The 26,545-nt window shown below is 42.6% G+C and overlaps 1 protein-coding gene across 1 annotated transcript in view; it reads left to right on the forward strand.

Moving 5' to 3' along the window:
- The first annotated feature begins 720 nt into the window (after positions 1–720).
- The window catches only part of PRTFDC1 (phosphoribosyl transferase domain containing 1), a 100,372-nt gene continuing 74,547 nt past the window's right edge, over positions 721–26,545 (forward strand). Inside the window, exons 1-3 of the mRNA XM_039233054.1 lie at positions 721–797; positions 10,609–10,715; positions 16,132–16,315. Coding sequence (XP_039088985.1) covers positions 750–797; positions 10,609–10,715; positions 16,132–16,315 — 339 coding nt within the window. The 5' untranslated portion in view covers positions 721–749. The remainder of the gene's footprint in view (positions 798–10,608; positions 10,716–16,131; positions 16,316–26,545) is intronic.

The raw sequence follows: 26,545 nt of genomic DNA on the forward strand, positions 1-26,545 counted from the left end.
ACAGGGCTCTAGCAAACTCCAGGCTTGGCGGGTCGAGGACTTTAAAAAAAAAACACATTTGGGTTAGTGTCGTCCACAGCCATACTTCGAGAACATCCCACATCGCAGACTCTTTCACGGATTCACTTGGGATAAAGAGCGCATCAAAATTAGCAGGAGCGACACTGTTCGCCCGAAAGCCGGGACCGCAGCCTTAGGGAGGCGGGGGCCATGGGGACACTTTTCTCTTCCTGTAAAATTCCTGCCGCGGGAGTCCCAGAGGGGAGGGGGCTCCGGGGCTCGCAGACGGGCGGCGGCCGCCAGGGACGCGCCCCGGGCCTGCGCTCAGGTGGAGCGCGCGCGGCTCGGCAGCTGCGCCCCGGGAGCCTCCAGGGAGGGGCCGGGGCCGGGGCCGGGGGCGGCGGGGGGGGGGGCGTGGGGCTGAAGCACATGCAGAAGGCTGATGGTCAAGGTACGGGCCTGACGCGGGTCTGGAGGCCGCGGAGCAGAGGGAGAGGCGCAGGGTCCTCCGNGGGGGGGGGGGGGGGGGGGGGGGGGGGGGGGGGGCGCGCGGCGGCCGCGGCGCTGGAACCGCGCCAGGCGCCGGGTCCGCGGCGCACGCTGCGTCGCCGCGGGCAGGCCCGGGGCGGAGCGGCCCCGTCCGCAGCCCCCGCCGCAGCCCCATCCCCTCCCCCCACCCCCCCCAGCCCTCCGCTCTCCCGGTTCCTTCCCCGCGCCCTTCTTTCCTTCCCGCTTTCCCCGGGAGAAACATGGCCGGGAGCAGCGAGGAGGCGCCAGACTACGGGCGAGGCGTCGTGGTAAATGCAAACTCCCGATTTCGGGGCCGAGCCGTGCGCTCCCCGCTCTCTCCCCTCCCCTCCCTTCTTGGCTCCCTCCTTTTAGATTAAATGCTTGAAATGCATTCGGGTGAAATGCAAGCGGGCCGCGGCTTTGTTCTCCCGCCCCGGCTCGGATCGCTTCCATCCTCCCCTCCCAGGCGCCCCTCCCCGCGCCCAAACCGACCCCACACTTAACAGCCCTTCACCCCGTGTTCTCAGTGTGCCCCCTTCGCGTCCCCTCCCCACCCGCCCCCGCCCCCAACTCGGGCCAGGAATCCAGTACTCCCGCGCTTAAGGCTGTGCGGTGCCGGGTCCCCACTCTTGCTAGCCACCAGGAGTCACCTTTGGGAGCAGGGCGGGTGTGTGAAGACCCCGGCGTGCTGCTCTTGGGGGCCTTCTCCCCTTTGTGCTTCCTCCTGACCCTTCCAGCGCAGGCTTCAAGTTTTGTTTTCCAAAAGGATCTTGAGGAATCTCGAGGGCAGCTAGGAAATCAAGTAGGTCAGATGGACGGAATGTGAGCTTTGAAACGTGGGCTGGGACTGGGGTCTTTGCAGCAGCGCGACACAGGCTAGTGCCTCTAGAACGTCAGTTGCCTTGTCCACAACAGGGAAAAGCGTGCCGGACGTCTGAGCGAATTGGAGCGGTTGTATGCAACGTATCTATCTAGTAGTGTGTCCTTAGGGGAGGATGTGGGATGATGGCTTCCCAGACTAGAGCCTCTTTATCCCTGGACTCCCTCAAAGAGGCGACCAGAGGGTACCCATCTCTCAGTGTCCTGGAATCAAATCCGATCATACCCTGAGGCCACTGGCCTCCCCTCCCAGCTCCTGTCCAGAATGGCTTCTATAGAAGGGGGTGGCGTTTACTATGTCAGGTTTGTGACAGTGGTGAGGTGGAGAGCGGGCCTAACTGGCTACATTAACATTCCTTTTTTTTCCAGAAATCTGTGCTATTCACAGACTTAGGCATCTGTGATTATGCATGGATTGCTGGGGTAAAGGGGTTGGGGAAGGAAACCCCACACGCTCAAATAGAATTTACCGGGCTGAAAAGTGTTGCACAGTTCTTCATTTGTCAGCAGGACTTTTCCAGCTTATTTTTATTTTTTTAAGTAGGCCCCATGGCCAACATGGGGTTTGAACTCACAGGCCCTGAGATCAAGAGTAAGATGCTCTACTGACTGAGCCTGCCAGGTGCTCGGGGACCTTTCCATCTTAAAGGATGAGGAGTTCATTTATTTATTCCCTCTACCCCTGTAGACTGTTCTGCAGGATTCCAGCTGGTGTTCTAGGCTCTAGGGAGTCAGCAGGCAACCACACAGAGCCCTGTCTTCGTGGGGCTCACGTTCTAAAGAGGGACATAAACAAGCAAATACATAAAGACGATAAGCTCACATAGTGACTTGTACAAGCTCACATAGTGACTTGAGCATTGCTTTTGCTCAAGTGGTGAGGATGGCCTCTTGGCAGTGACATCTGAGCCATGACCTGAAGGATGAGTAGGAAGTAACCATGTGAAAGCTCAGAAGAAGAGGTACAGGGCATACTGATTGCAGAGAAATCACTGGATTCTGACAAGGAATCATCACACCCAATTTATGCTTTAAAAAAAAAAAATCACTCCTGTTGCCATGGAGAGAACAGTCAAGCCTGGGGTGCAGGAAAGGAATGAAAATATAAAAAGGGAAATAAGTTCAATTCTGGACAAATTGAATCTATAAGGCTTGCAGGTCAAGATACACTGTGGGCAATTTGAAATTCATTTTTGCAACTGAAGAGAATGATTGAAGAGACTTGGAAATTGTCAGAAAATAGAAAAATATCTGATGCTTGGAATAGATAGGGAAGCCCCCAGAAAATAGAAAAATATCTGATGCTTAGAGTGGATAGGGATGCCCCTTGAAAATGGGGGGTAAATTATGAACTACTCTTATGGGTAGAAATCTGGAAAGCCCCAAATGCAGGAGGCAGAGTGTCCAGGAGAAGTCCGATAAAAAGACCAAGAATGAATAGCAAAGTCCGAGGGAACAGAGAGGGTGATAGGTGTCTAGGGAAGAGTTTTGGGAGGGGGCAGTGAGAAGGGCCATTAAGAGTGTCAGATGCTGCAGAAAGAGCAAATGGGATAAAGACGGAAAGAGGCCATTGTATTTAACAATGGCAAAGCCATTAGCAGTGAGAATCATTTAAACAACCATCCCATCAGTTAGAATGGCTACCATATAGTACTCCTATTTAATAATATAACTCTTAAAAAGGAATTGGGTAAATTTATATGACTAATAAGATAGGGAGATTGTTAAAGTCGAAAAAGCAAATGATGAAACAGTATAAATAGCCAGAGCCCAATCTATTAGTATCAAAAGAAGCTCTCTGGGAAGCAAGACAATTTAGTGAACGATGGAGGGAGGCAGTGGGGTTGGAAACAATGTGTAATGGGGATAGCCCCGGCCTTTATGCCGTTTTCCCCGGTAGAACCAGGGATAATTAGATTAACTCAAGCTGGAAACAGATTGGGAAGGCAAATTCAGAGTGAGTTCAACGTGCTGGTGAAGCCCATGACATCTAGGGTAGAGAGGAAAGGCAGAGCTCAGGAGGGTATATGTACAGGAAAAATAGAGAACTCTCAGGATGGTTGCAAAAAGTAAAAGGGAAGATTTAGTACTAGTGAAAAAAGGGAGGCGGGTATTAATAGTGAGCATTTATTGAGCACTTACTATTTGGTTTTCCTGGGCTATTCATTTGCTCCTTGCAGATCTGTGAGGTAGGCATATAATCTCTGTTTTACAGAGAAGGAAATGGAAGCACAGAGATCAAGTAAATCACCGGGGTCACATATGCAGCAAATGACAGAAGCAAGATTCGAAGTCAGGTTTTACTCACTGTGCTTCATAGAAAGCTGTGATTTCAGTGAAGTATTTCAGAGGTGGGATTGGTCTGGAAGATTGGATTATGCTAATCTGGAATAAAGGTGTAGTAGTTTGGGTTAGGGCAGGTGAGGGAGCCACAAGAGTTAGTAGATCGTGGGATGATCAAGGCAGGTTTGGGGGCTGTCTGGAAATGAGGGGGAGAGGGCAATTCTCGGTTGGTAGAAACTGTGATGAAGATGGCAAGGGGCATAGAGCCAGATTACTTAAGCATAAAACAAGAAGTATGGTTTGTGCAAGAGAAGGGAGTATCAAGAGATTTGAGATGAGTTTTGCCTACAGATGGCTTTCCGTTGAATTGAGGAGGTAGGACATGAGTAGAGTATTAACAGTAAGTGGTAGAGGGGCGCCTGGGTGGTTCAGTCGGTTAAGCTTCTGACTTTGGCTCAGGTCATGATCTCAGGGTTCCTAAATACAAGCCCCGCATCTGGCTGTCTGCTGTCAGCACAGAGACAGCTTCAGATCCTCTCTCTCCCTCTCTCTCTGCCCCTCTCCCATTCACTTGCACTCTCTCTCAAAAAATAAATAAGCATTTAAAAGAAACAATATGTGGTTAGCAAATGTTAACCCAAATAAGCGATATAGAGTTCCGAAACTGCTCAGGACTGACTGGTCACTTGATCTGGAGCTAGTAAGGTCACCCGCCCATGCTTGGTACATCCTCGTTACCGCGTGGGTAGAGATCTTTATCTCTGGCCTTTTTAGAGCAGGTTCTTAGATAGGTTTTGTTTTTGCCAAAGCATCAGCAAGAGAATCAGAGTACCTACACAGTGCGTTTGGAAGGAACAAGGAGAAGAGAAAAAGCTAAAATAATGGTTGTATTTCTGTTACGGGTGTCTCCCAAGCACCCCAACCCACCAAAGAATTGTGGCAGCATTGGAGATAAGTAATCAGATAATCCATTTACCACACAACTTTCCGAGGTTGGGTGCCAGAGAGGAAGAGGAAGGCATGTGTGATACAAGGTATTATTTGGTCCGTCGAGTCCCCTTTATTCTTCTGGTCCCAGAGCCTGGAGCCCTTCTTTTAGGAAGCTGCTTCTCCACGTTTTCTCCATGTGCGCTTTGAGGCCTCCATCGCCGTGCGCCCCCTTCCCTGGGCCAGTCGATGTTTGTGTGTGAGGTTCTTGGAAGCAGAGCTGAGGGATGAGACTCCTTTCCTCTCTGACAGTCGACGGGTAGACGTGAGCCTAAAAATCGGCAGCATCCGTGGCCCCTGCCTGAAGGAGAGAGTGGGGCCCAGCGTGTGGGGCTCAGAGGCAGAGAGGAGCAGCGGTTTGCTCTTTGTCTGTGTTTCCAAACTATTTTTCTCCCTGGGGGAGAAACTTGAAAAATCGTGCAAGGCATGTTTTCGGCAAGAAATTATTTTTATTGACTTAGAAGGTTTTCAGTGTATCTTCAGATGAGGAAAAAAGAGAACCCGAATGAGTTCCGGGATTTGAATTTTGTATAAAATGGCTCAGTTCATGTGTTTGTCGCTTCCCCCAGCTGAGCCATGTTTTGTGTCTTTGAACAGAGCAAGCATTGTTCGGAATAAACTTAGAGCATATTATCTGTGATACTGAAACTATTTAAAGATTTCTTGTTTTGATTTTTTGAAAAGCAGATGAATAACATAATTATCTGCAGTTCATAGCAGTCTCCATTCCCTCAGATTTAGGCCTTATTTTCAATGCAATCTGCGTGCACCATTAAGAATTACAAGGTATAGCCAGTAGTCTCTCTCTCTCTCTCTCTTTAACCAGCATATGACTTTCTTCCGTCATGATAAGTGTACTCTTTATTTATTTTTTTTTGTATTTTTATTTATTTCTAGGAGAGAGAGAGAGAGAGACAGCGTGAGCAGGGGAGGGTCAGAGAGAGAGGGAGTCACAGACTGAAACAGGCTCCAGGCTCCGAGCTGGCAGTCAGCACAGAGCCCGACGTGGGGCTCGAACCCACGAACCGTGAGATCATGACCTGAGCGAAAGTCGGACGCTTAACCGACTAAGCCACCCAGGCGCCCCGATAAGTGTACTCTTTAATCCCCATCACCTATTTCACCCTTTCTTCCCATGCACCTCCCATCTGGTAACCATCAGTTTGTTCTCTATAATTAAGAGTCTGTTTCTTGACTTGACTTTCTCTCTCTCTCTTTCCCTGTGCTTGTTTGTTTTGTTTCTTAAAGTCCACATATGAGTGAGATGATTTGCGTATTTGTCTTTCTCTGACTCATTTTACTTAGCGTTTTACTCTCTAGCTCCATCCATGTTGCTGCAGATGGCAAGGTTTGATTTTTTTTTTTAATGGCTGAATAATATTCCTTTTCATATACATACACCTCATCTTCTTTATCTGCTCACTTGTTGATAGATACCTGGGCTGCTTCCATAGTTTGGCTCATGTAGCTAATGCTGCTAGAAACATCAGGGTGCATGTATCCCTTTGTTTTTGCATTTTTTTGGTAAATACCCTGTAGTGTGATTCCTGGATCATATGGTATTTTTACTATTTTTACTATTTTGAGGAACGTCCATACTATTTTGCACAGGGGCTGCTCCAGTTTGCGTTCCCACCAGCAGTGCAGGAGGGTTCCTCTTTCTCCGCATTCTTATCAGCACTTGTTGGTCGAACACGAGTGGTTTCTTTATCTCTCGTGGTCTTTTATCTCGACAAGGAAATCTATTTCAGACTCATTGGAAAAGGGCAATTTGGATTATAGAGTAGTTTTAGAGAAATCTATTTCTTCTACTTTTATTTTTTTAAATGTGTATTTATTACTGAGAGACAGAGAGAGACACAGCATGAGCAGGGGAGGGGCAGAGAGAGGGGGAGACACAGAATCGGAAGCAGGCTCCAGGCTCTGAGCTGTCAGCACAGAGCCTGACACGGGACTCGAACCCATGAGCTGTGAGGTCATGACCTGAGCCAAAGTCGGACACTTAACCAACTGAGCCACCCAGGCGCCCTCTTATATTTTTAAATGTATAACTTAACTAAGGTAACAACATGTTCACTAATAGATTTGAGGCACTTCGGTAAATTAATTAAGGCCTTTAATTTGTAAGTTAACTAGGGTTGGTTCAGCACATCTAGATGGCGAATACTTACAGAGTTAAGTACTATAGACTAGATAATGACGTAACAGTGTTATTTCCGTTGTGTGTCTTATTGAATCCTCACAATAGCCACGTGAGGCAGACACTGCATTTTATAGATGAATACACTGAGACAGAGAGTTAAAGGCCCCAGGGTCTCACCCGCTAAACACCCGCCCTCACATGTATTGGACTTCTAAGTCCATGTGCTTGACCACTACTCCATGCTGCCTCTAAGCTACGGATTGCCGTGACAGGGCTTATGAATAGGTTGGTTTTGTCATTTACTCATCATTATCTTCTTCTTCTCCTTCTCCTCCTCCTCCTCCTCTTTCTCTTCCTCCTCTTTTTCCTTACTAGGCTTCAGGCCCAGCACAGAGCTTACTGTGGGGCTTGAACTCATAACCCTGATATCAGGACCTGAGCTGAGATCAAAAGTTGGATGCTGAACCAACTGAGCCACCGAGGCACCCTTCTTTTCATTTTTTGGTATCATTTATTAATCACTTATTCTATACCAAGAAATGCCCTAGGAACTCTTAAGATCTGTTCTCTCTCTCTTTCTCTTTCTCTCGTTTTTGTGTACTTGTTTTAAACAATAAGCACGTACTTCTCATAGTTCTGGAGGCTACAAGTCCAACATCAAGGTGCTGGCTGATTTCATTCCTACTTAGGACTCTCTTGCTAACTTGTAGATAGCTGCCTTTCTATTCATCTCTTTGTGTCCACACATGGTAGAGAGAGGGGTAGAGGGAGAGGGGCGGGGGAGAGAGAGAAAAAAAAACAAAAACGCAGAATGAGAGCACTAGGGAGCTCGCTAGTTTTCTCTTACAAGAGCACTAATTCCATCATGAAGGCTCCACCCTCATGACCTAATTACTTCCCGAAGGCCCCACCTCCTACTGTCATCATAATGCTTCAACATAAGACTTTTAGGGGGGCATAATTCAGTCCGTAGTACTGTAGAGGCAGCTTCTTTGCAGTAACCCCTAAATGGGTTGTTTCTGCCTGCTTTGGAGACTCTCGGTTCTCTGTTAATCCTCACACCTGCCCTGTCCGTAGGTTTTATTGTGTCTTATTTAAGGAGGGGGCCACCCAGTCTCAGGATGGGTACTTACCATAGCATCGCAGCCCGGTAAGGGTCAGAGCTAAGCTCTAGAACCCAGAAGAATGTAGGCTCTGAGATGCAGCCAAAGCAGGGGGGCAGGAAAGGATTTGCGTGGTCGAAAGAATGGGCTCGGAAGACCACTAGCCCATGAGGCCATCACCTGGCAGGGCTCCGGGGAGAGGAGTGGCTAAGTGTGTGTGGTCTGGAAGGGGAGCCAGAAAATGCCGTGCACTTGAGTGGTCACCCTGGGGCCTCTTGCTGGTTGGGGTTCTCATCTGGCCTTTTCTGCGGCCTGCCAGAGGTCTTTGGGAGGCTCCTCACGACCAGCTGGTGTTTAGGCTGTGACAGGGGCCTGTGGTGTTCCTGGTTACAGCAGGCCCAGGAAGTTCTCAGGGCTGGAAAGCAGAACTGCTCTGTGCAAATTCAACAGTTGCACGCAGCCAGTTTGCTGATGGAGGCAAAGCAAATGTGATACTTTTCAAATAAGCAGATGACACACACCATTTGGCTAACAATCTGCCCCATGGTAGCTGTAAATTTCCAGAGCCGTGAATAGCGGTGCTCTTTATATCACAAGGAGACAACCCAAGACAAATCAGTTTGGGCTGGAGCTCAGGTAGGACTGGGTAATCTGCGGATGGAGAAGGTGTCATTCATTAACTCACTGAACATTTTTGAGCACACACTATATTCCAGATCAGTGTTCTGAGCACTGGGGTTTCAACAGTGAATCAGACACGGTCTCTGTCAGAAGGCAGTAACGTTCTAGTGGGAGGAGATAAGACAAAACACACAGAGAGACAAACACGTGTCACATCCAGTGGGAATACCTGCTGTGAAGGAAAGTAAAGCTGGGTAAAAGGGATACAGTAATGAGTAGGAAGGCAAGGGGTGCTATTTTATGGAGGTGATCAGGTAAGGCCTCTGTGAAGGTGACATTTACATGGAGACTTGAAGGAAGAGAAGTATAAACCACGTAGAAATCTGGGGGAAGAGAATTGTAGGCAAGAGAAATAGCAGGTGTTAGTGCAGGAGCATGCCTGGCGTTTTCAAAGATCAGCAAGAAGAATGTGGCTGAAGCAGAGTGAAGGAGGAAGGGAATTGCTGCAGATGAATCAGAGAGGTAGCCCCTGTGGGCCACAGTGAGGACACTGGATTGTACTCAGAGGCAAATGGGAACCCCTTGAAAGAAGATGAGGAGAAGACAGCCATGATATGATGTATATCTTTAAAGGCACACTCCGGCCGCCATGTTGGAACGGGGTGAAGGTGCCAAGGTGGAGGCAGGAAGGTGATCCTGGCAACTATGGCAGTGGTCCCCAGAGAAATGAGGGTGGCATGGACCGGGAGGCAGAAGTCGGGATGCTGAGAGCTGGTCCTGGTTGAATTTTGAAGGAATTGATCATAGGATTTGCTAAAGGGTTTCGTGAGGGAATGAAAGAAAGAAGTCAACAACAACTCCAACATCTCGACCTGAGCAAGTAAAAAAAATAAGTTGTCCTTTGCTAGGATAGGGAAGGGATAAATTTGGAAGAAAGTGCCATGAGTTTGGTTTGACAGGCATTCCCGAACCCAGGACCGGAGTAGGACTGGGTGGGGGCTGGCCCATAAGTTACCCTTCCAAAACCTGGGCTAAGGTTTTGAGTCCTGGGTGAGAAGGAGGGTGGAAAGTAGGGGGACATCCCAGCCTTAAATGAAGTACAATTGGTTCTATAACAGATAAGACCACGTGAGCCAGAGACTAGAAGAGGCAGGCGTCTTCTCAAGGAGCTTGAATGGGAGCACTTGAAAAGACAGAGAGCGACGAAGACTCCATCTACAAGGAGTTTGGGAGAGAAGATCAGAGAGGAGGAGCAGTCATCAAGGCTTCCAGAAGGAAGTGGCTCCTGACTTGAACTTCTGTGGAGGGGGCTGAGCTTGGGATACAGAGGAAGTGGGGGGGGGGGAAGATGGGGGCGTGCAGGTGCATTATGAAAGCTTAAAGCTGAATAGAGTGTCTGATAGAAATGTGCAGGAGTGATTAACGAATACGAACCTGCAATACAGTTATGAAATGAGTTGAGTGCTAATTTGTCCCTGTTGCATCCTTTCTCAATGATCTGAAAGTAAAAGTAACTCGCTCTTCGCCTTCATTTTCTCTCCCACATCTTTACTTTTCTAACCATACAACTTGCACATCCAGCGCTAAGCAAGAGTGGGACTTGCTGGCACTTCTGTCCACTAAGTGAATAGGCCAATTTTCTGGAGCAATTTTTCCCGATAGGACTGACTAAAGTTCCATATTAATATAATTATGAACGTAGTGTTACTTAAAGTCATATACTATATCATTTAGACAGGAATTATGTATTTACCTATATCCACTTTTACAAACAGTACGATCAGGTGAGCTATAAGACAGTGAGTTGATATTTCATCGTATAACATGGCAAAAGTTAGGAATGGAATTCTCTGTGCATTTTAGGAACTAGATTCTTTATCAGTTTTCGTGAAACAAATCACCCTTTCCCACTGAGATTTTCATATTTGACAGAATGTAATTTAATGTCATATTGATCGGCGGACCTCTTCTCTGTTTTCAGTATTATTCTTTTTTTAAAATGGATACTCATTTTCATTTATTTATGCTTTAAAAATAAATTTCTGATGAAAAATATTGTAACCAAAGTAATTTGATTTGCAGATTACAGATGACTGGCCAGGGTATGACTTGAATTTATTCACATACCCGCAGCACTATTATGGAGACCTGGAGTATGTTCTCATACCTCATGGCATCATTGTGGACAGGTGGGTGTTATTTCTTGGTGTCGGAATACACTTTACACCCCTATTCCTGAGTCTCTCTTACGTAGAAGAGACAGAACTTTTATGGGACAGAGCATTTGGAATAAAATGAATCTTTAACTGAACTGTTTACCTGGACATTTGTTCAGGGGAAATGGTAAGAATATATATATTATAAGTAACAGCCTCAAAATAAGCAATGTCTTGTACAAACAGGTAAAAACAGGATTTGGGAAAGCATTCCTTTTTTGAGGGGGGAGGGGAAGCATTTCTCTTTACCTGAGGACCTCTGTCTTATATTTTTCACAGACTCTTGAGTTAACCAGGAAAAAGCAACAGGTGAACTTTGCTTTTACAGGACACACCCTTAAAGCCCTGGCTTTTCCTGCAACTTGCACATATCTGGGATCAAGCAACATAATCACAGATCTTCCAGTCTGTGCACAATTATGTTTTCCAGGCAGTGGTGGTAATATTTTGGGAATAGGAATATTTTCAGCTTAAAAATAGCTGCACAAGACTATTTCTAGTATACTATTTCTAGTTTTTTCTGACCGTTCTATACAGATATTCTTTAGCTCCTTCCTAGCCAATTGGCTTTCCAAAAACCAACATGTTCTCTCCTGTTATAAGCCCCTAAGTTACCATTTGTTTCTTGGTTTTCAGAGAGCCTCCTCCACCAGCATCAGGATTTAAAGGTCTTACCCCATTTCACAAAACTGCCTAATGCCCAGGCTGTTGCTTTTCCATGTACTTCTCACTTCTTGTACAAGGATCAAATACTTAAGCCTTCACATTTATATGGAAAGCAAGCCTCACAGATTTCACAGTGCACTCCTAGGAACACAACGATCCTTCAGACACCCAGAAATAGGGGCGGGAGAGGCACCGGGGAGTAGAAGCAAATTGAAACCTTGGACTCCGCACCCTTTTTTTTTTTCTTAAACCAGAGTACTTTCACCTCTATTTTTAAAAAACCTATTCTATTCTTCCGAGTTAATATTTAATTTTATGAAATAAGTCCTTAGCCAAAGTAAAGTATGAAAAACACAAGACAGTCACATTCCCAGGATATTATCTTTCCATCAATTCCTGTCTGTAAGCAAAAGGAAATATTCTTTTACTCCAAGACTTTTCCATCGGATAAGACCTGCGTATCGCATGTTCTCTCAAACTATAGTAGATTATTAAAATAAGGTCTAATTTGGAGTTCCTCATGGCCCAACATGGCTGTCCGTGGAATACAAGTCCCAATCTGCAGAGGGAACAAAATGTTCTGTGATCAGATAAACTTGGGAAATTTTGCATCTCCCAAATGGCCAGATCTCCCTGCTGGCAATTCACATTAAAGATATGGAAATTCCTGCAAAAAAGAATTAAGCCAACTTTTGTTATGCAGTAGAATCCTTGTATTCAGTTCACCTCTTAATAACTCAGAGGCATTTTTCCTTTAACACTGGTTCGAGAACCCTCTGGTCTAAACAAATTCCTGCTTTTCTCACCTGAATTTTATGACTTTAGTTAATTGCATCCTGATCTAGTACATGATTTAATCCTGGTAAGGTTACCCAAAGCCAGTTCCCAGAATAGGAGACTTACCCAGTGAACTTGTTAAGATACAATTTCTTGGGGCACCTGGATGCCTCAGTCGTTTAAGTATCCAACTCTTGCTTTCGGCTCAGGTCATGATCTCACGGTTCATGGGTTCGAGCCCCGCATCGGGCTCCCCGCTGCCAATGCAGAGCCTGCTCTTGGGATTCTCTCTCTCTCCCCTTCTCTTTCTGCCCTTCCCCTGCTCTCTCTTTCTCTCAGAATAAATAAAGAAACTTAAAAAATCTTTTTAAAAAATGCATATTCGTATGCTTTATGCCTGGAAATTCTGCTTCAGTGGCTGGGAGTGGAGCCCAGGAATGAATTCATTAAGATGTAATTTACATATTTTGAAGTTTACCCATTGTAGACAAATGATTCAATGATGTTTAGTAATTTTTTATGGTTGGGCAAGCACAAGCATCATTTTACAATATTTCTGGCATCTCCAAAAGTTTGTTGGTTGTCAATCCCCATTCCTACTTCCAGCGTCAGGCGGTCACTAGTCTGATTCCTTTGTCCATAGATTTGTCTTTTCTGAACATTTCCTATAAGTTAAATCATACAATACCTAATTATTGACTTAGCAATCCATGGTTGTTTGGATTTCTAGCTTGCGGCTACTATGAACAATGTATCTGTGATCATTCACATGTCTTTGTGTGCATATATCTTTTCATTTCTTTTGGATAGATTCTTTGGCGTGGTAGTCTGGGTCTGATGGTTAAGTTTAAGAAACTGCCAATTATTTACAAAGTGACTTTACCATTTTATATTTGTACCAGCAAGGATGAGGGTTCCAGTTTCTCCACATAGTTGCCAACATTTAGTGTTGTCTGTCCCTTTGACTATAGCCATTCTAGTGGGTATATAAAAGTATCTCATTGTGATTTTAATGATTAGTGTGCTTGTTAGCTATTTATGTTTTCTTTGGAGAGATAACTGTTTAAGTCTTCTGCCATTTTTACATTGGGTGGGTTGTCTTCTGATTGAATTGTAACTGTTCTTTATATTTCTGGATACAAGTCCTGTAGCAGATATACGGCTTTTGAAAATACTACCTCCTTAGTTTGTGGCTTGTCTTTTCATTTTCTTTTGAGAAGAATGTGGGATGCAGTATGCTATAAATGCTAAGTAGGTCCAGTTGATTTATGGTACTGTGTGCTTTAACTATACCCTTACTAGTTTTCTAACTGTCAGATCTGTCAATTACTTAAAGAGGGGTATTGAGTCTCCAACTGCAGTAGTGGATTCATCTATTTCTCATTCTAGTTCTGTTAGTTTTTGACATTCTGTTGTTAGATGCATGCACACTAAGGATTTTTCTGCCTTCTTGGAAAATTGACATTTTTATTATTACATAATGCCCTCTTTATTCCTAATAATCTCCTTGCTCTGAAATCTGCTTTATTTGAAATCAGTAAGTTACTCCTGCTTTCTTTTGATTAATGTTAGTATGGTATGTCTTTCTCCATCTTTTTACTTTCAATTTATCACTGTCTTTGTATTTATAGACAACATATGATAGGGTCTTTTTCTTAATCCACCCTGACGGTCTCTATCTTTTAATTGGTATATTTGAATCATTCACATTTAAAGTGATTATTGATATAGTTGGTTTAATATCCACCATATTTGTAATTATTTTCTGTTCATTGCCCTTGTTCTTTGTTTTTTGTTTTCATCTCCGACTCTGTGGAAACTGTTTCCCCCGCTGTGTGTGGCCTCTGATGATACGTGATCTATTTTTCTTGTTTTTCCTTGTAAGTCTCACTTACTAAGTCTTAACCCCTGTGTCTGAATAGCTTAGTTTTCAGTCTAAGATTTGTTAGAGATTGTATTCAAACACCTCAAGTCAGTCAGGCTTCCACTTTCTGCTGATGAATGTGTGTGGAGGCTGGCAAGTACATTCACATTTCCAGCATGTTTTAAGTTTTCCCTGGCTCTTATTTTTCACCGTGCTTTCTTGTGCCTCTTCTGCCCATGCTCCTAGGCTCCATCTTTTGGGAATGTATGGGTAGCCTGGTCCCATGTTCGTTTCTGTGTGCATATGTGTAGCTTCTGGTCAACTTGGGATACGTGAAGAGTTTATTGTCTGCCCCTCTCCCATGACCCTAACCTTCCAAAACTCCCTATGAAATCCCTGACTAGACTAGTCTGCCAGTTAGTTGCTTAAACAGGAAACTTTGTGATAATGGGGCCACTGGCTTTCCCTGTTCACCTGCTACCAAGATGGCCGTACTGACTGCTAATGCTCCCTACCAGGTGAGCTCCCTCTGGCAGTGCCCCACCCAGGTTGAACTACCTGGTTGGACAGCAGAGCTGATCGGGGGGCGGGGGGGGGGGGTGTGTGGCTCAGGGAGATGGGAATATTATCCCACAAGAATGCCATACACTTGTGCTATTTCTATCCACTGTTCAATGTTTTCATGAATAAATGATTCCCAGTTTGTTATATGCCTCTAGTTTACTTCCAGAGTGCAATAAATGGTTGTCTTTGACAGTTTCATTCATCTTTATAGTTACTTTTTCATGGAGAGGATGTGTTGACCCCCTCACTCCATTATGCTGAAGACAAATGTCTCTTTTGATAGAATATCTGGCATGCTGATATACATTTTCTTGATCATATTTTGAGAAACATCGCCTGAAGCCTGGTTGCCATTTTATATGCATAAGTGTATACATATGTAAGCATACACCCACATACATATAACTTTTATAAAATATATTAGATACTAGATACGTAGAACATACATAATATAATGCTTTATATATATATATATATACACACACACATAAATATATATTCAGATCATTCAGTTAACCCATTTTAAATCTAATCTACCTGAAGTGCCAGTGGGAATTTTTTTTTTAAGAGAGTGCACATGCACATGAGAGTAGGGGAGAGGCAGAGGGAGAGGGAGAGAGAGAGAATCTTAAGCAGGCTCCATGCCCAGTACAGAGCCCAATGCAGGGCTCAATCTTACAACCCTGAGATCATGACCTGAGCCAAAATCAAGAGTCAGACACTTAACCAACTGAGCCAGCCAGGTACCCCAGGAATTTTTTTTTTTATTATGTACCTTAGATCCTGCCTCCATTCAAGGTTTTAATGTTGTATGGATGTATGGGCAATGAACTTATAGACATGAAACAATTACAAAAAATACAGTGACAGTTCCAAATTAGGCACTGGGTGCCAGCCCAAGGCTGCATCACTGGGTAGCTCCAGAAAACCTCATTCACATGGTGCTCCACGGAAATTGCACTCTGAGCACCTTTCACATAGGTAATGTGCCATCTCTGTCAGATAGGAGACAGATGTTATTATTTTGATAGTTACTATGGAATTGACTTTTCATTCTGTCTCCTTTAATGTTAGTTACTATGGAATTGACTTTTCATTCTGTCTCCTTTAATGTTATAAGGTGGGTGAGTCATTCATTCTCTGTTTCCTCTCTTTCTGCTATAAAGCATAACATCACCAGATACTTCCACAGCATTGTTAAGGTTAACAACTAGGCTCTGGAGTGATAAAATAATAACATTCATGATCTTTGATATATATTTTACATCTTTCTAATTTTTGTGACACAGAGGAGCAAAAATGTACTATTGATGATGCAGTTATCAGAAATGTGTTTTGAACACTCTCTCTTTGTCCAGCTTTAACAAAGCTTCTTTATCTGTAACCTTCTCTCTCCTGAACTCCTCCACATTCTCCTGCATAATCTAATACATGTAGTGCATCGTGCATTTTTTTTGAAAGGAACAAAAATACCCAGAAGTACTTATGCTTAAATATATCTTGTAATCCCTCTTTCAGAACAGAGCGGCTGGCTAAGGATATTATGAAAGACATAGGAAACTGTGACATTATGGTCCTCTGTGTGCTTAAAGGAGGTTATAAGTTCTGTGCAGATCTTGTAGAACACCTTAAGAACATCAGTCGAAATTCGGATCGATTTGTCTCTATGAAGGTTGATTTCATCAGACTAAAAAGTTACAGGGTAAGTTACTTATTCCATTTTCATTATACAATGTGTAAAGAATTTTCTAGAATAAAAGAATAGACAATGTGATGAACATGAAGAATGTAATTTTTTTAATTTGCAAGATACTGCAACATATAGTTCAAATAGTATCATTTGTAAGGAGAAAAACCCTCTTTCTGTTTTCACATATATGGAAAGTTGCTTGGGGAATGATTCATGCTAGGTTTTATGGCTGTAAAGCTGAGTGGCTATTTCCTGGTGACTAGCCTCACAAGCGAGTGTGTTAACAATGAGTGTTAAGAGGTCCGGTGAGTGCTGACGTGTTTCCGGTCTGGATGTCATCGTTAGCCCTGGAATTCTGCGGGAGGGTGTCCAGCCCGAGAGAGGACAGTATTCGTACTTGAGTGACTGCAGTTATGGTCCAGAAGTGAAGAAGGGAAGTCTGTAGAGAGAGTGAGTTACCCGATAGGGACAATGAGTTACCAAGTGCAAGGAGACAAGATCAGAGAACCTCCAACAGAAGGCCCCTCCACCAGTCTATCCTGGGCTTTCTTGGTCAGCACTGGACAGAGCTGAGGGAGACTATTCTCCAAAGATGTCTTCCCTTAAATGTTCCTCGTTCTATGATGTTACCTTCTGTGATGCTTTTTGATTCAATGTATAGTAAATCATTAAAACCAGCCTACTACTGGGGCACCTGAGTGGCTCAGGTGGTTAAGCGACCGACTCTTGATTTTGGCTCAGGCCATGATTTCATAGTTCATGGGATCGAGCCCCACATCGGGCTCTGTGCTGATGGTGTGGAGCCTGCTTGGGATTCTCTCTGTATTTGTCCCTCTCTCCAACTCGTTCTCTCTCTCTCTGTCTCCCTCTCTTTCAAAACTAAATAAATAAACTTAAAAAAAAAAAAACCTAGACTACTATTTGATGAAGAGCTGTTGGAGTCAAAACCATGAAATTATTCTCTTTGATTAAACTAGCTTGACACATTTTAATTCACTCTTCAAATGGGTTTTCTATTTCTGTGTGACAAAATCACCACAAACTTAGTGGCATAAGCCAATATGCATTTATCATCTCAGTTTCTCTAGGGTAGACCCCCCAGGCATGGGTTCTCTGCTCAAGAGTCTTCCCACGTCCAAAATCAAGATGGTAACTGGGCTGGGATCTCAGCTGAGGTTTGCAGATGAGTGACCTTTCCATAATCCCTGGCTCTGGGCAGAATTCAGTCTCTACTTCTCTGCTGACTTGAGGCTGAGGCTGGAGACGCTTTCAGCTCCTGCAGGCTACCCTCGGGCCTTTGCCCATAGTTCCCAGCACAGGAAAACCCTTTCATTTATTGAGGGCCTGGCCCCTCTTTTAAAGGCTGGCATGATTAGGTCTGGTTTACCCAGGATGCTCTCCCTTTGATGAACTCAAAGTCAACTAACTAATCACTTAATCGTGGGAATGCATTCCCATGGTTACTAGCCTCACCCACACTCGGTGGAGGAAATTAAGCAGGGCGTGTATACCAGGGAACAGATACGCATGCGCCCTGGGTTCTAACTGCCACTGATTCAGTTGCTTCAGCTCTTGAGCAGCTGGCTAATTATTGCCCAATTCTTAAGACACTCTGTATTCACTCTGAGACACTATGACGTCTCAGGCCAGAATAAAGCGGTTTTTGAGGCACCTGGGTGGCTCAGTTGGTTAAGTGTCCAACTTCAGCTCAGGTCATGATCTTGTGGTTCCAGAGTTCGAGTCCCATGTTGGGTTCTGTGCTGACAGCTCAGAGCCTGGAGCCTGCCTTGGATTCTGTGTCTCCCTCTCTGTCTTTCTCTACCCCACTCACGTTCTGTCCCTGTCTCTCTCTAAAAAGATAAACATTTTTTAAAAATTTAAAAAAAGAAAACTTTTTGTAGACGTCTTAACTTTAAATTGTTGGTTTCATCTTCTCTTGAAAACCATTTTTTTAAGTTCCTTTCATCTTAGATGAAGTCACTGTGCTTCCTTATGAGATTTTTTTTCTCATTTACTTGGCTCTGATACTTACTGTTTTTTCCCTGGAAAACAGCTTTTTAAGCTCTTTTAAAAACTTAAAGTCAGATTTGTTGAGGTATAATTTATATGCAGGAGAATTTATCTGTTTGAGTTTACAGTTCTGTAAGTTTTGACAATTGCATACAGTCATGTAAATCACAACAACCAAAACATAGGCAATTTCTCACTGTAAAAAATGCCGTGTCCCTTTGCAACCAACTCTTTCCCCAGAACCTGGAAACCACTGATAGATTTTCTGTCCCTAGAGTTTTGCTCTTTCTAGAATGTCATATAATGTAATCATATACCATGTAGCCTTAGTAAATCGTAGCATGTTTCATTTGAGATTCATCCATGTTGTTATGTATACCAGTAGTTTATTTCTTCTTATTATCAATTAAGGTTTCATTATATGGATATATCATAGTTGTAAAATCATTTATCAGGGGCGCCTGGGTGGCTTAGTTGGTTGGGCATCCAACTTTGGCCCAGCTCATGATCTCGCAGTTCATAAGTTCGATCCCCAGGTCGAGCTCTGTGCTGACAGCTCAGAGCCTGGAACCTGCTTCGGATTCTGTGTCTCCCTCTCTCTCTGCTCCTCCCTTGCTCAGGCTATCTCTCTCTGTCTCTCAAAAGTAGACAAACAAAAAAAAGAATGTAAATAAAAATAAAATCACTTATCAGCTGAAGGATATTTGGTTTGTCTCCTTTTTGGGATGATTATGAATAAAGCTGCTACAAATATTCACAAACATTTTTTTGTCTGTACTTTTACCTGCATTTCCATGGAGATTCCTAAGTCATAGGGTAGTATATATATAAGAAATTACCAAACTTTTTTTAGACATATTGAATAGTTTTGTGTCTCCACCAGCAGTACAGGAGAGTTCTAGTTGCTCCATATTTTCAACAGCACTTGATATTATTTGTTTTCCTTTTATTTTTTCCCTTTATTTTACCCATTGATATACGTGATTATATCTCATTGTGGTTTTCATTTGCATTTGTTTCTTTGGTGAAGTGTTTGTTCGAGTATCTTTTCAAACATTTGGGTAGTTTGCTTTCTTATTATTAAGTTGAGAGTTCTTTATATATTTTGGCCACAAGTCCGTTATTAGATATCTTGTTTCGAGTATATTTTTTCCAGTCAGTTGTTCCTCATTTTCATAACAATGCTTTTTTTTCCCCCCAAAGAGCATAATGTAAACATTTTTACAAACTCCAATTTATCAGTTTTTTCTTTTACGGATCATGCCTTTTGTGTATCTAAGTAATCTTTGCCTCATTCAAGGTCACAACAATTTTCTGTTTTCTTTAAAAGTTTCACAGTTTTAGATTTAAATCTAAGTCTATGACCCATGTTTTGTTAATTTATTAATAAGATACTTTTTTTTTTTTTGTAAGTGAACATCCAGTTGTTTCAGGATTGTCTGATGAGAAGACTGTCCTTTCCCATTGTAGGACCTTTGCTCTTTCACTGAAAATCACTTGAGTGAATAAATATGGGTCTATTCTGGATACCCTAGTTCTGTTCATCTATATGCTTATCCTTCTGTCAATGCCACACTGTTCCGATGACTGTGGCTGAGTAATTAGTCTGGAGATCAGGTACCATGTGCTCTTCCCACTTTGTTATTTTTCATAAGTGCTTTAGCTATTCTACTTCTTTGCCTTTCCGTAGAAATTTTATTTTATTTTTAAATATTTATCTCTTTAGTTTGAGAGAGAGAGAGAGAGAGAGAGAACGTGAGTGGGGGAAGGGCCAGTGACAGATAAAGAGAGTCCCAAGCAGGGCTTGATTCAACCCCACTCATGGTTCCATCCCATGAACTGTGAGATCACGACCTGAGCCAAAATCAAGAGTCAGACGCTTAACCAACTGAGCCACCCAGGTGCCCATCCATATAAATTTTGAAATCATATTGTTGATTTCTACAAAACAACCTGTTAAAATTTTTATTGGGATTGTTTTGAATCTATAGATCCACTTGGGGAAAATTAACATCTTAACAGGTTTTAGTCTTCCCATCCATGAACAGGATATATTTCTCATTTTTTTAGGTCTTATTTTTAGTATCCATGTTTGTCTAGTTTTCAAGAGTCAGATCTTGGACATCTTTGGTTAGAATTACACCTAAATATTTAAAATGTTTTTGGTCCTATTATATTTGGTAAGTTTTTCTTTGAATTTAAATTTCCATTTGTTTACTGTTAGTGTATAGAAACACTACTCATTCTATATATTGAATATTATGACTTTTCAAAACTCTTATTAGTTCTAATAGTTTTTTATACAGATTCATTTGGATTTTCTATGTTGACATTTTTTTTCTGTAAACAGATGGTTTCGCTGCCTCCTTTCTAATTTGGAGGCTTTTTGTTTTTGTTTCTTTTTATTGCCTTATTGCAGTGGCTAGGACTTCCCGTACAATTCTGAATAGGAATGGTGAAGGAAAACGTTTTTGCCTTGTTTTCAATCGGTATGATATTGACTATTGCATCCCCCACATTTTGATTCATTGTTTTCATTTTCATTCAATTCAAACTATTTTCTAATTTCCTTTGTGACTTCCTCTTTCACTCATGAATTCTTTCTTGTTTAATTTCCAAATATTTGGGGATTTTCCGGAGATGATTGTGTATGATTTCCAGTTTAATTCTGTGGCCGCCACTGTACTTTGTATGATTTCAATTCTTTTACATTTGTTGCAGCTTATTTCATGACCCAGAACGTGGTCAAGCTTGCTGAAATTAACAGTGATGTAATCCATGTGAGATTGAACCATATTGCTGTCTCTCATTATCCATTTCTCCGAACATCTTCTCTTTATTTGACCACACATAAAGAGGCACACATCTTAGCACCTATATGCCCTGTTAACTCCTATTTATGTGTTACTAGTTCAGAACATTTGCATTTCTAAAACTCCAGTAGCACTGTGGGCATTCTTGCTACATTTAGAAAGATATTTCCAAATCGATATATTTTTCCTGGTGATAGGGATTTGGGGTTCCTGCCCAGGGTTCTGATGGAGGAAAGCAGTGGTAGAATTTACCTCTTCACCGCCTTCATCCATTCTCACACACTGTGTGTTTTAGCTCTCATCCCATGCTTAAATCCTATAGGACCCAAGACCCAAGGACAATTGCCATGTCTCTTCCTTTCTTACTAAATGTTCTTCTTCATATCTATCAACAAGGTGATACAGGTCATCCTGTGAGAAATTAACTCACATAAAATGTAAAAGGCTGCCTGCTCATTCGGAGCAAGCTTTTCCCCTAATTAAATAGCCTCAGAAATGGATGGAAAAACCATATTCATGGACTGATGTGTGATATGAATGGCTTTCTGCATGTAAGCTGTCCCCATCCAGTGATGAATTAATTGCTGTGTCATGTTGAGCTTGAGCTGACCATCCCTTTGCATACTTGAGCTCTTTCAGCATTCCTGAGGGCAGAGATGTGTTTTTAAAAAACCAAAGACTAATAAACACCACCAAATAAGGGGAACAGGACCAGCTCATTTTCTTCTGAGAGTATTTGGTGTTCTCACATACTTCGAAACCTGTTCGTAGGGAGCAGACATCGTGAAAACATCTCAGAAGAAACAATGACCATGAAAGTGTTCTTTTTATTCCTTTGGAAATTTCTGGAGGGAAAGCAGGACTCTATAGAGTTCTGAGTGCTGGTCAAAAGCATTGTGTAGTTTTACTTCCTCCTAGCCTCTTGCTCTGTGATTCTTTTTAGATTGCTTCTTTGGGACAGAAGAGCTGAAAGTCCAGTTTGCTCAGAGGCAATGTTTCTCCCTGTTAAAGCCATCAGTGTTCTGAAGTCACTCGACGGGCTGTTTTCCCAGGAGGCCCTCATTGCTTGATGCCCTCCATCTTTGCTGAGGGACTTCCTGAGGAGTGGATGTCTCCAAACGTCTCAGATTCTGGGCAATTGACGTGTCTTTGTTGTTCCATGAAACTTTCCAGAAGGCATGGAATGAATTTGCATCAGTGATAGCTATCTAGCCAAAGATTATTTGGAAATTAGCATTAGGCTCATTCATTGGTGAGCAGGACCAACATTCTTCTGTTCTTCAATGAAATGAGGAGTACTGGCAACCTCAATTCCTTACCATTTCAGGTTTTCCTTCCTTCCTCCCCTTCTTCATTTTTTCCTTCTGTCCTTCCTTCTGTCTTTCCCCCCAAAGGTCCTTCAGCACCTTCTATATGAATTTATTCTCTCATTTAATTCTGACTGCAGCTCTACTGGATATCTCTCCTCTTTTCTTTTATTGATGAAGAAAGGGAGGCTCAGAAAGGTTCATTGACTCACCTAATGTCACACAGCCAGTAACTAGTAGAGATGGCATCAGAGCTCAGCCCCATTGGTCTCTCAAGCCTGCGCCCTTTGCAACATATCAACATTTTCCACAAAATTTTACGAGATTTTCTACAAAATTTTATTGTTTCATGAAATGTGAATATATTTGCTAACATATATGCAGGAGTTAGTTATATTTTTCTTCAAATATATATGCCAGATACATGCTGAGTACAGGTATACAATTATAATCATTATGCAATAATTTGCTTTTAAGGAATGGGGGACTTGCTTGATACAATCTGGAAGTTTCATGAGAGAGAGAAATTACTACGTATATGGCATCCCATATGCACACAAGTGGTTATACTTTGTAATTTGTCTTATAAGAGCAACAAAATTTGTGAAAGTATTCAGTGTTTATTTAACAAAGAATCAAATATCAATGATTTCTCATAAGAATTTATTCGCCCCCAGGGGCACCTGTGTGGCTCAGTCGGTTAAGCATCTGACTTCAGCTCAGGTCATGATCTCACAATTGACGAGTTTGACCCCTGCTTTGGGCTCTGTGCTGACAGCTCAGAGCCTGGAGCCTGCTTCAGATTCTGTGTCTCCCTCTCTCTCTGCCCTACTCTGTTCTCTCTCTCTGTCTCTCTCAAAAATAAATAAACATTTTTTTAAAAAAAGAATTTATTCACCTGGAGGCCTAAGTCTTCAGCAGATCTAATCCAAGGATACACTGCATCTTCCTGAGCATCTATTTGTATTATACCACTACATGACACATTTTAAAAACTTTTTCTTCTTTCTCAAAGTACTATGTTCAAGGAGGTTAACAGACCAAACAGAGAGTTTGGGTGTGACAGTTTTACAGACTAGACAATCTGAAAATCTTCTTGTTATAATCACTTAAAAATGCTAGATGAGGGGTGCCTGGGTGGCTCAGTCAGTTGAGCATACGACCTGGCTCAGGTCATGATCTCACGGTTTGTGAGTTCGAGCCCCGTGTCGGGCTCTGTGCTGACAGCTCAGAGCCTGGAGCCTGCTTCCGATTCTCTGTTCCCCCTACCCGCTCTGCATATCTCCCGCTGGTGCTCTGTCTCTCTCCCCACTCTCAATAATAAATAAAATTTTAAAAAGAAATTTAAAAATGCTAGTTGAAATATAATAATAATTTTTTTAAAAAGATTTTCAATGCTTCCTGTAGCTCACAAGAAAATCTAGGGCATCCAAGAGGCAGAAATGCCAAGTCTAAGAATCAACCCAGAGATGAACTGAGGGCTGGGGTTGTGGAGGAGGAGTTATCTCAGCCTCTGATTTTCACACTGATGTAGAGACAGATGATAAAGCCTTGGACCAACATAAAGTGGGAAGTTGAATGAAGTCCTTCAGCAAAGCCACTGCCCTCAAAGGTGCATGTCCTTGGTGAAAAAAATCCATCCCTTTTATTAAAAAATTGTTTTTTAAACATATATTTATTTTTGAGAAACAGAGACAGAGCATGAGTGAGGAGGGGTAGAGAGAAAGAGAGACACAGAATCTGAAGCAGGCTCCAGGCTCTGAGCTGTCAGTACAGAGCCTGACATGGGGTTTGAACCCACAAACCATGAGGTCACAACCTGAGCCGAAGTCAGACGCTTATCTGACTAAGCCACCCAGGCGCCCCAGAACCCACACTTTAATAATGGGAGATTGGAAGAAACTAGCTTGTCTTTCTTGGCCCAGGCAGGAATGGTAAAGTAAGATGTCCTGTGGGAATTTGTCAATTCAGGTCTGTACCACATGTGAGTTAAAGGTTTTCATTTACTTTACCTGCATTATCCAGGAAACCCCAGCCAGAGAATTTAATATTAAAACTGGTCTCAGACCACAATGCCCCCAAGGTTCCTGGTAGAAGCAAGCTGAAAACCGCTATGGAGGGAGTGCTCAACCTAGGGGGGTTTCTGAACCTGCCCAAACCCAAAGCACAAGGGATAATAATCTATTCTGGGCAAGGTCAACTGGTAAAAATAAATAGCAGAAATAGGTACACAAACTATCTGAAAGGGAAACAGAATAATTATACTTACTATGACTAAAGATGTAAATGAGGGGCGCCTGGGTGGCTTAGTTGGTTAAGCGTCAGACATCAGCTCAGGCCACGATCTCACAGTTTGTAGGTTCGGGCCCCGTGTCGGGCTCTGTGCTGGCGGCTCTGAGCCTGAAGCCTGCTTTGGATTCTGTGTCTCCCTTCTCTCTGCCCCTCCCCCACTCATGCTCTGTCTCAGGAAAAAAAAAAGGCTTAAATGAAAGGATTTAAAGAAAAGTTAAGACAGCATGAGAAAGAAAAAAGAAATGAAGACTTTTAGAAGGGAAGTAATAGAATGTCTAGCAGCAAAAGAGATTGTAAGTGAATGATAAGATAGTAACTCGGATGACAGGGTAATGTTTTTATGGGTGTGAATTCTGAATTGGAAGATGGATATGAACAAAATAACCCAGAGGGTAACATGGATAGAGATGGAATATAAAGAGAAGTTAGGAGATGTGAAAGAGTCAGTGAAAAGGCCCAAAATATGTCACATAGGAATTGCAGAAGGAAAGACTATTCCTTAGAGAGAATTGAGTGGAGGGAATTTTTTGATAAGATAATGCCTAATCATATTCTAGAGCTGGTGAAGGAACGTGACTGTTCAGATGTAGGAGGCACCGGGAGACCCCACAGGGCACGTCATAGCAAAACTGAAAAACAAAACACAGGAGACAAAGAATAGATTGTAAAAGCAACTGAGGAGCAAAGAGAAACTCACTAAAGGAATCGCCATTATCGGATCAACAGACTTCTCGAAGGCAACAGCAGAAATCCTAAAGTCTGGAGTAGTATCGTCTGAGAGAAGAGAACTGTCAACTGTGAATTTCATTCCCAGCTAATCTTTAATTCAAGTGTGAGTGCTGGCCAGAGACATCAGCAGCCACATGCTGGAAGCTTCCCGGCAACAGACGCTGGCCAAAAGCCCTTGCTAAAGGATATATTTTAGTAAGAAGGAAACTGAACTCAAAAGAATAATTGTCAGGTGAAGAAATGGACAAGGATGTAGGTAAATCAAAAAAGTTTTGATTGGTTAAAATAATAATTGATGAAATAAAAATACTGATGATGGCACATTTTGGTGGTAAAGCAAACAAGGTGGAATTCAAATGCCAGTACACACTCAGTTGTAAATCACTGGTGAAAACATTCTAATGTGCAGTGTTTCTGAGAAGCATGGAAGTGTTGATGACTTGCAAACTGTTAAGTTAGCCATACCTATTTAAAATTTGAGGAGAACCATTGAAAGAATAAGAATATTATGTATAACTTCGCAGAAAGTGGAGAGGATGGAGAGGAATAAGAAAACTCAAAACTTGACTGATATGATCGTAGACAGAAAATGAGAAACAGTTAAGTAACATCACACCCATTTCTCAGATGAGGAAACTGAGGCCTGAGATATTAAGTAACATGTCCAAGGTCAGACAGCTTGTTCGTGGGGGGTCTACTATTCAAACTCATGTTTAATTCCAAAGCCCAAGATTGTGACCACTGCAACATACTGTTTCTCTAGAGATGTGTTGAGATGTAGGAGGCTAACTTTCACCAAAAGGAATCAACTTTATTTTTTTCCAAGGTTTATTGTAATACCTACCTAACAAGATTAAGTCAGCTCCTGTAATTGTTGGGGAAAAAATGGCAGTGTCTATAAATAGACAATTAACTGCACAGGTTTTGAAATATTTTATACGTGATATTAATGAACCATGAAGAAGCACCCTCCAAGAAAATGAATAATAAATGTGACTCTTGGTTTTCCTATAAATTATGGGAAACTGTGCTTTTCTTTTCATCTTTCCCCCTTACACTATGGAGACTTTCCGAAAGATAAGAACATTCGC

Source organism: Hyaena hyaena, unplaced genomic scaffold, assembly GCF_003009895.1.
Source record: "Hyaena hyaena isolate Hyena2069 unplaced genomic scaffold, ASM300989v1 scaffold_72, whole genome shotgun sequence".
NCBI lineage: Eukaryota > Metazoa > Chordata > Mammalia > Carnivora > Hyaenidae > Hyaena > Hyaena hyaena.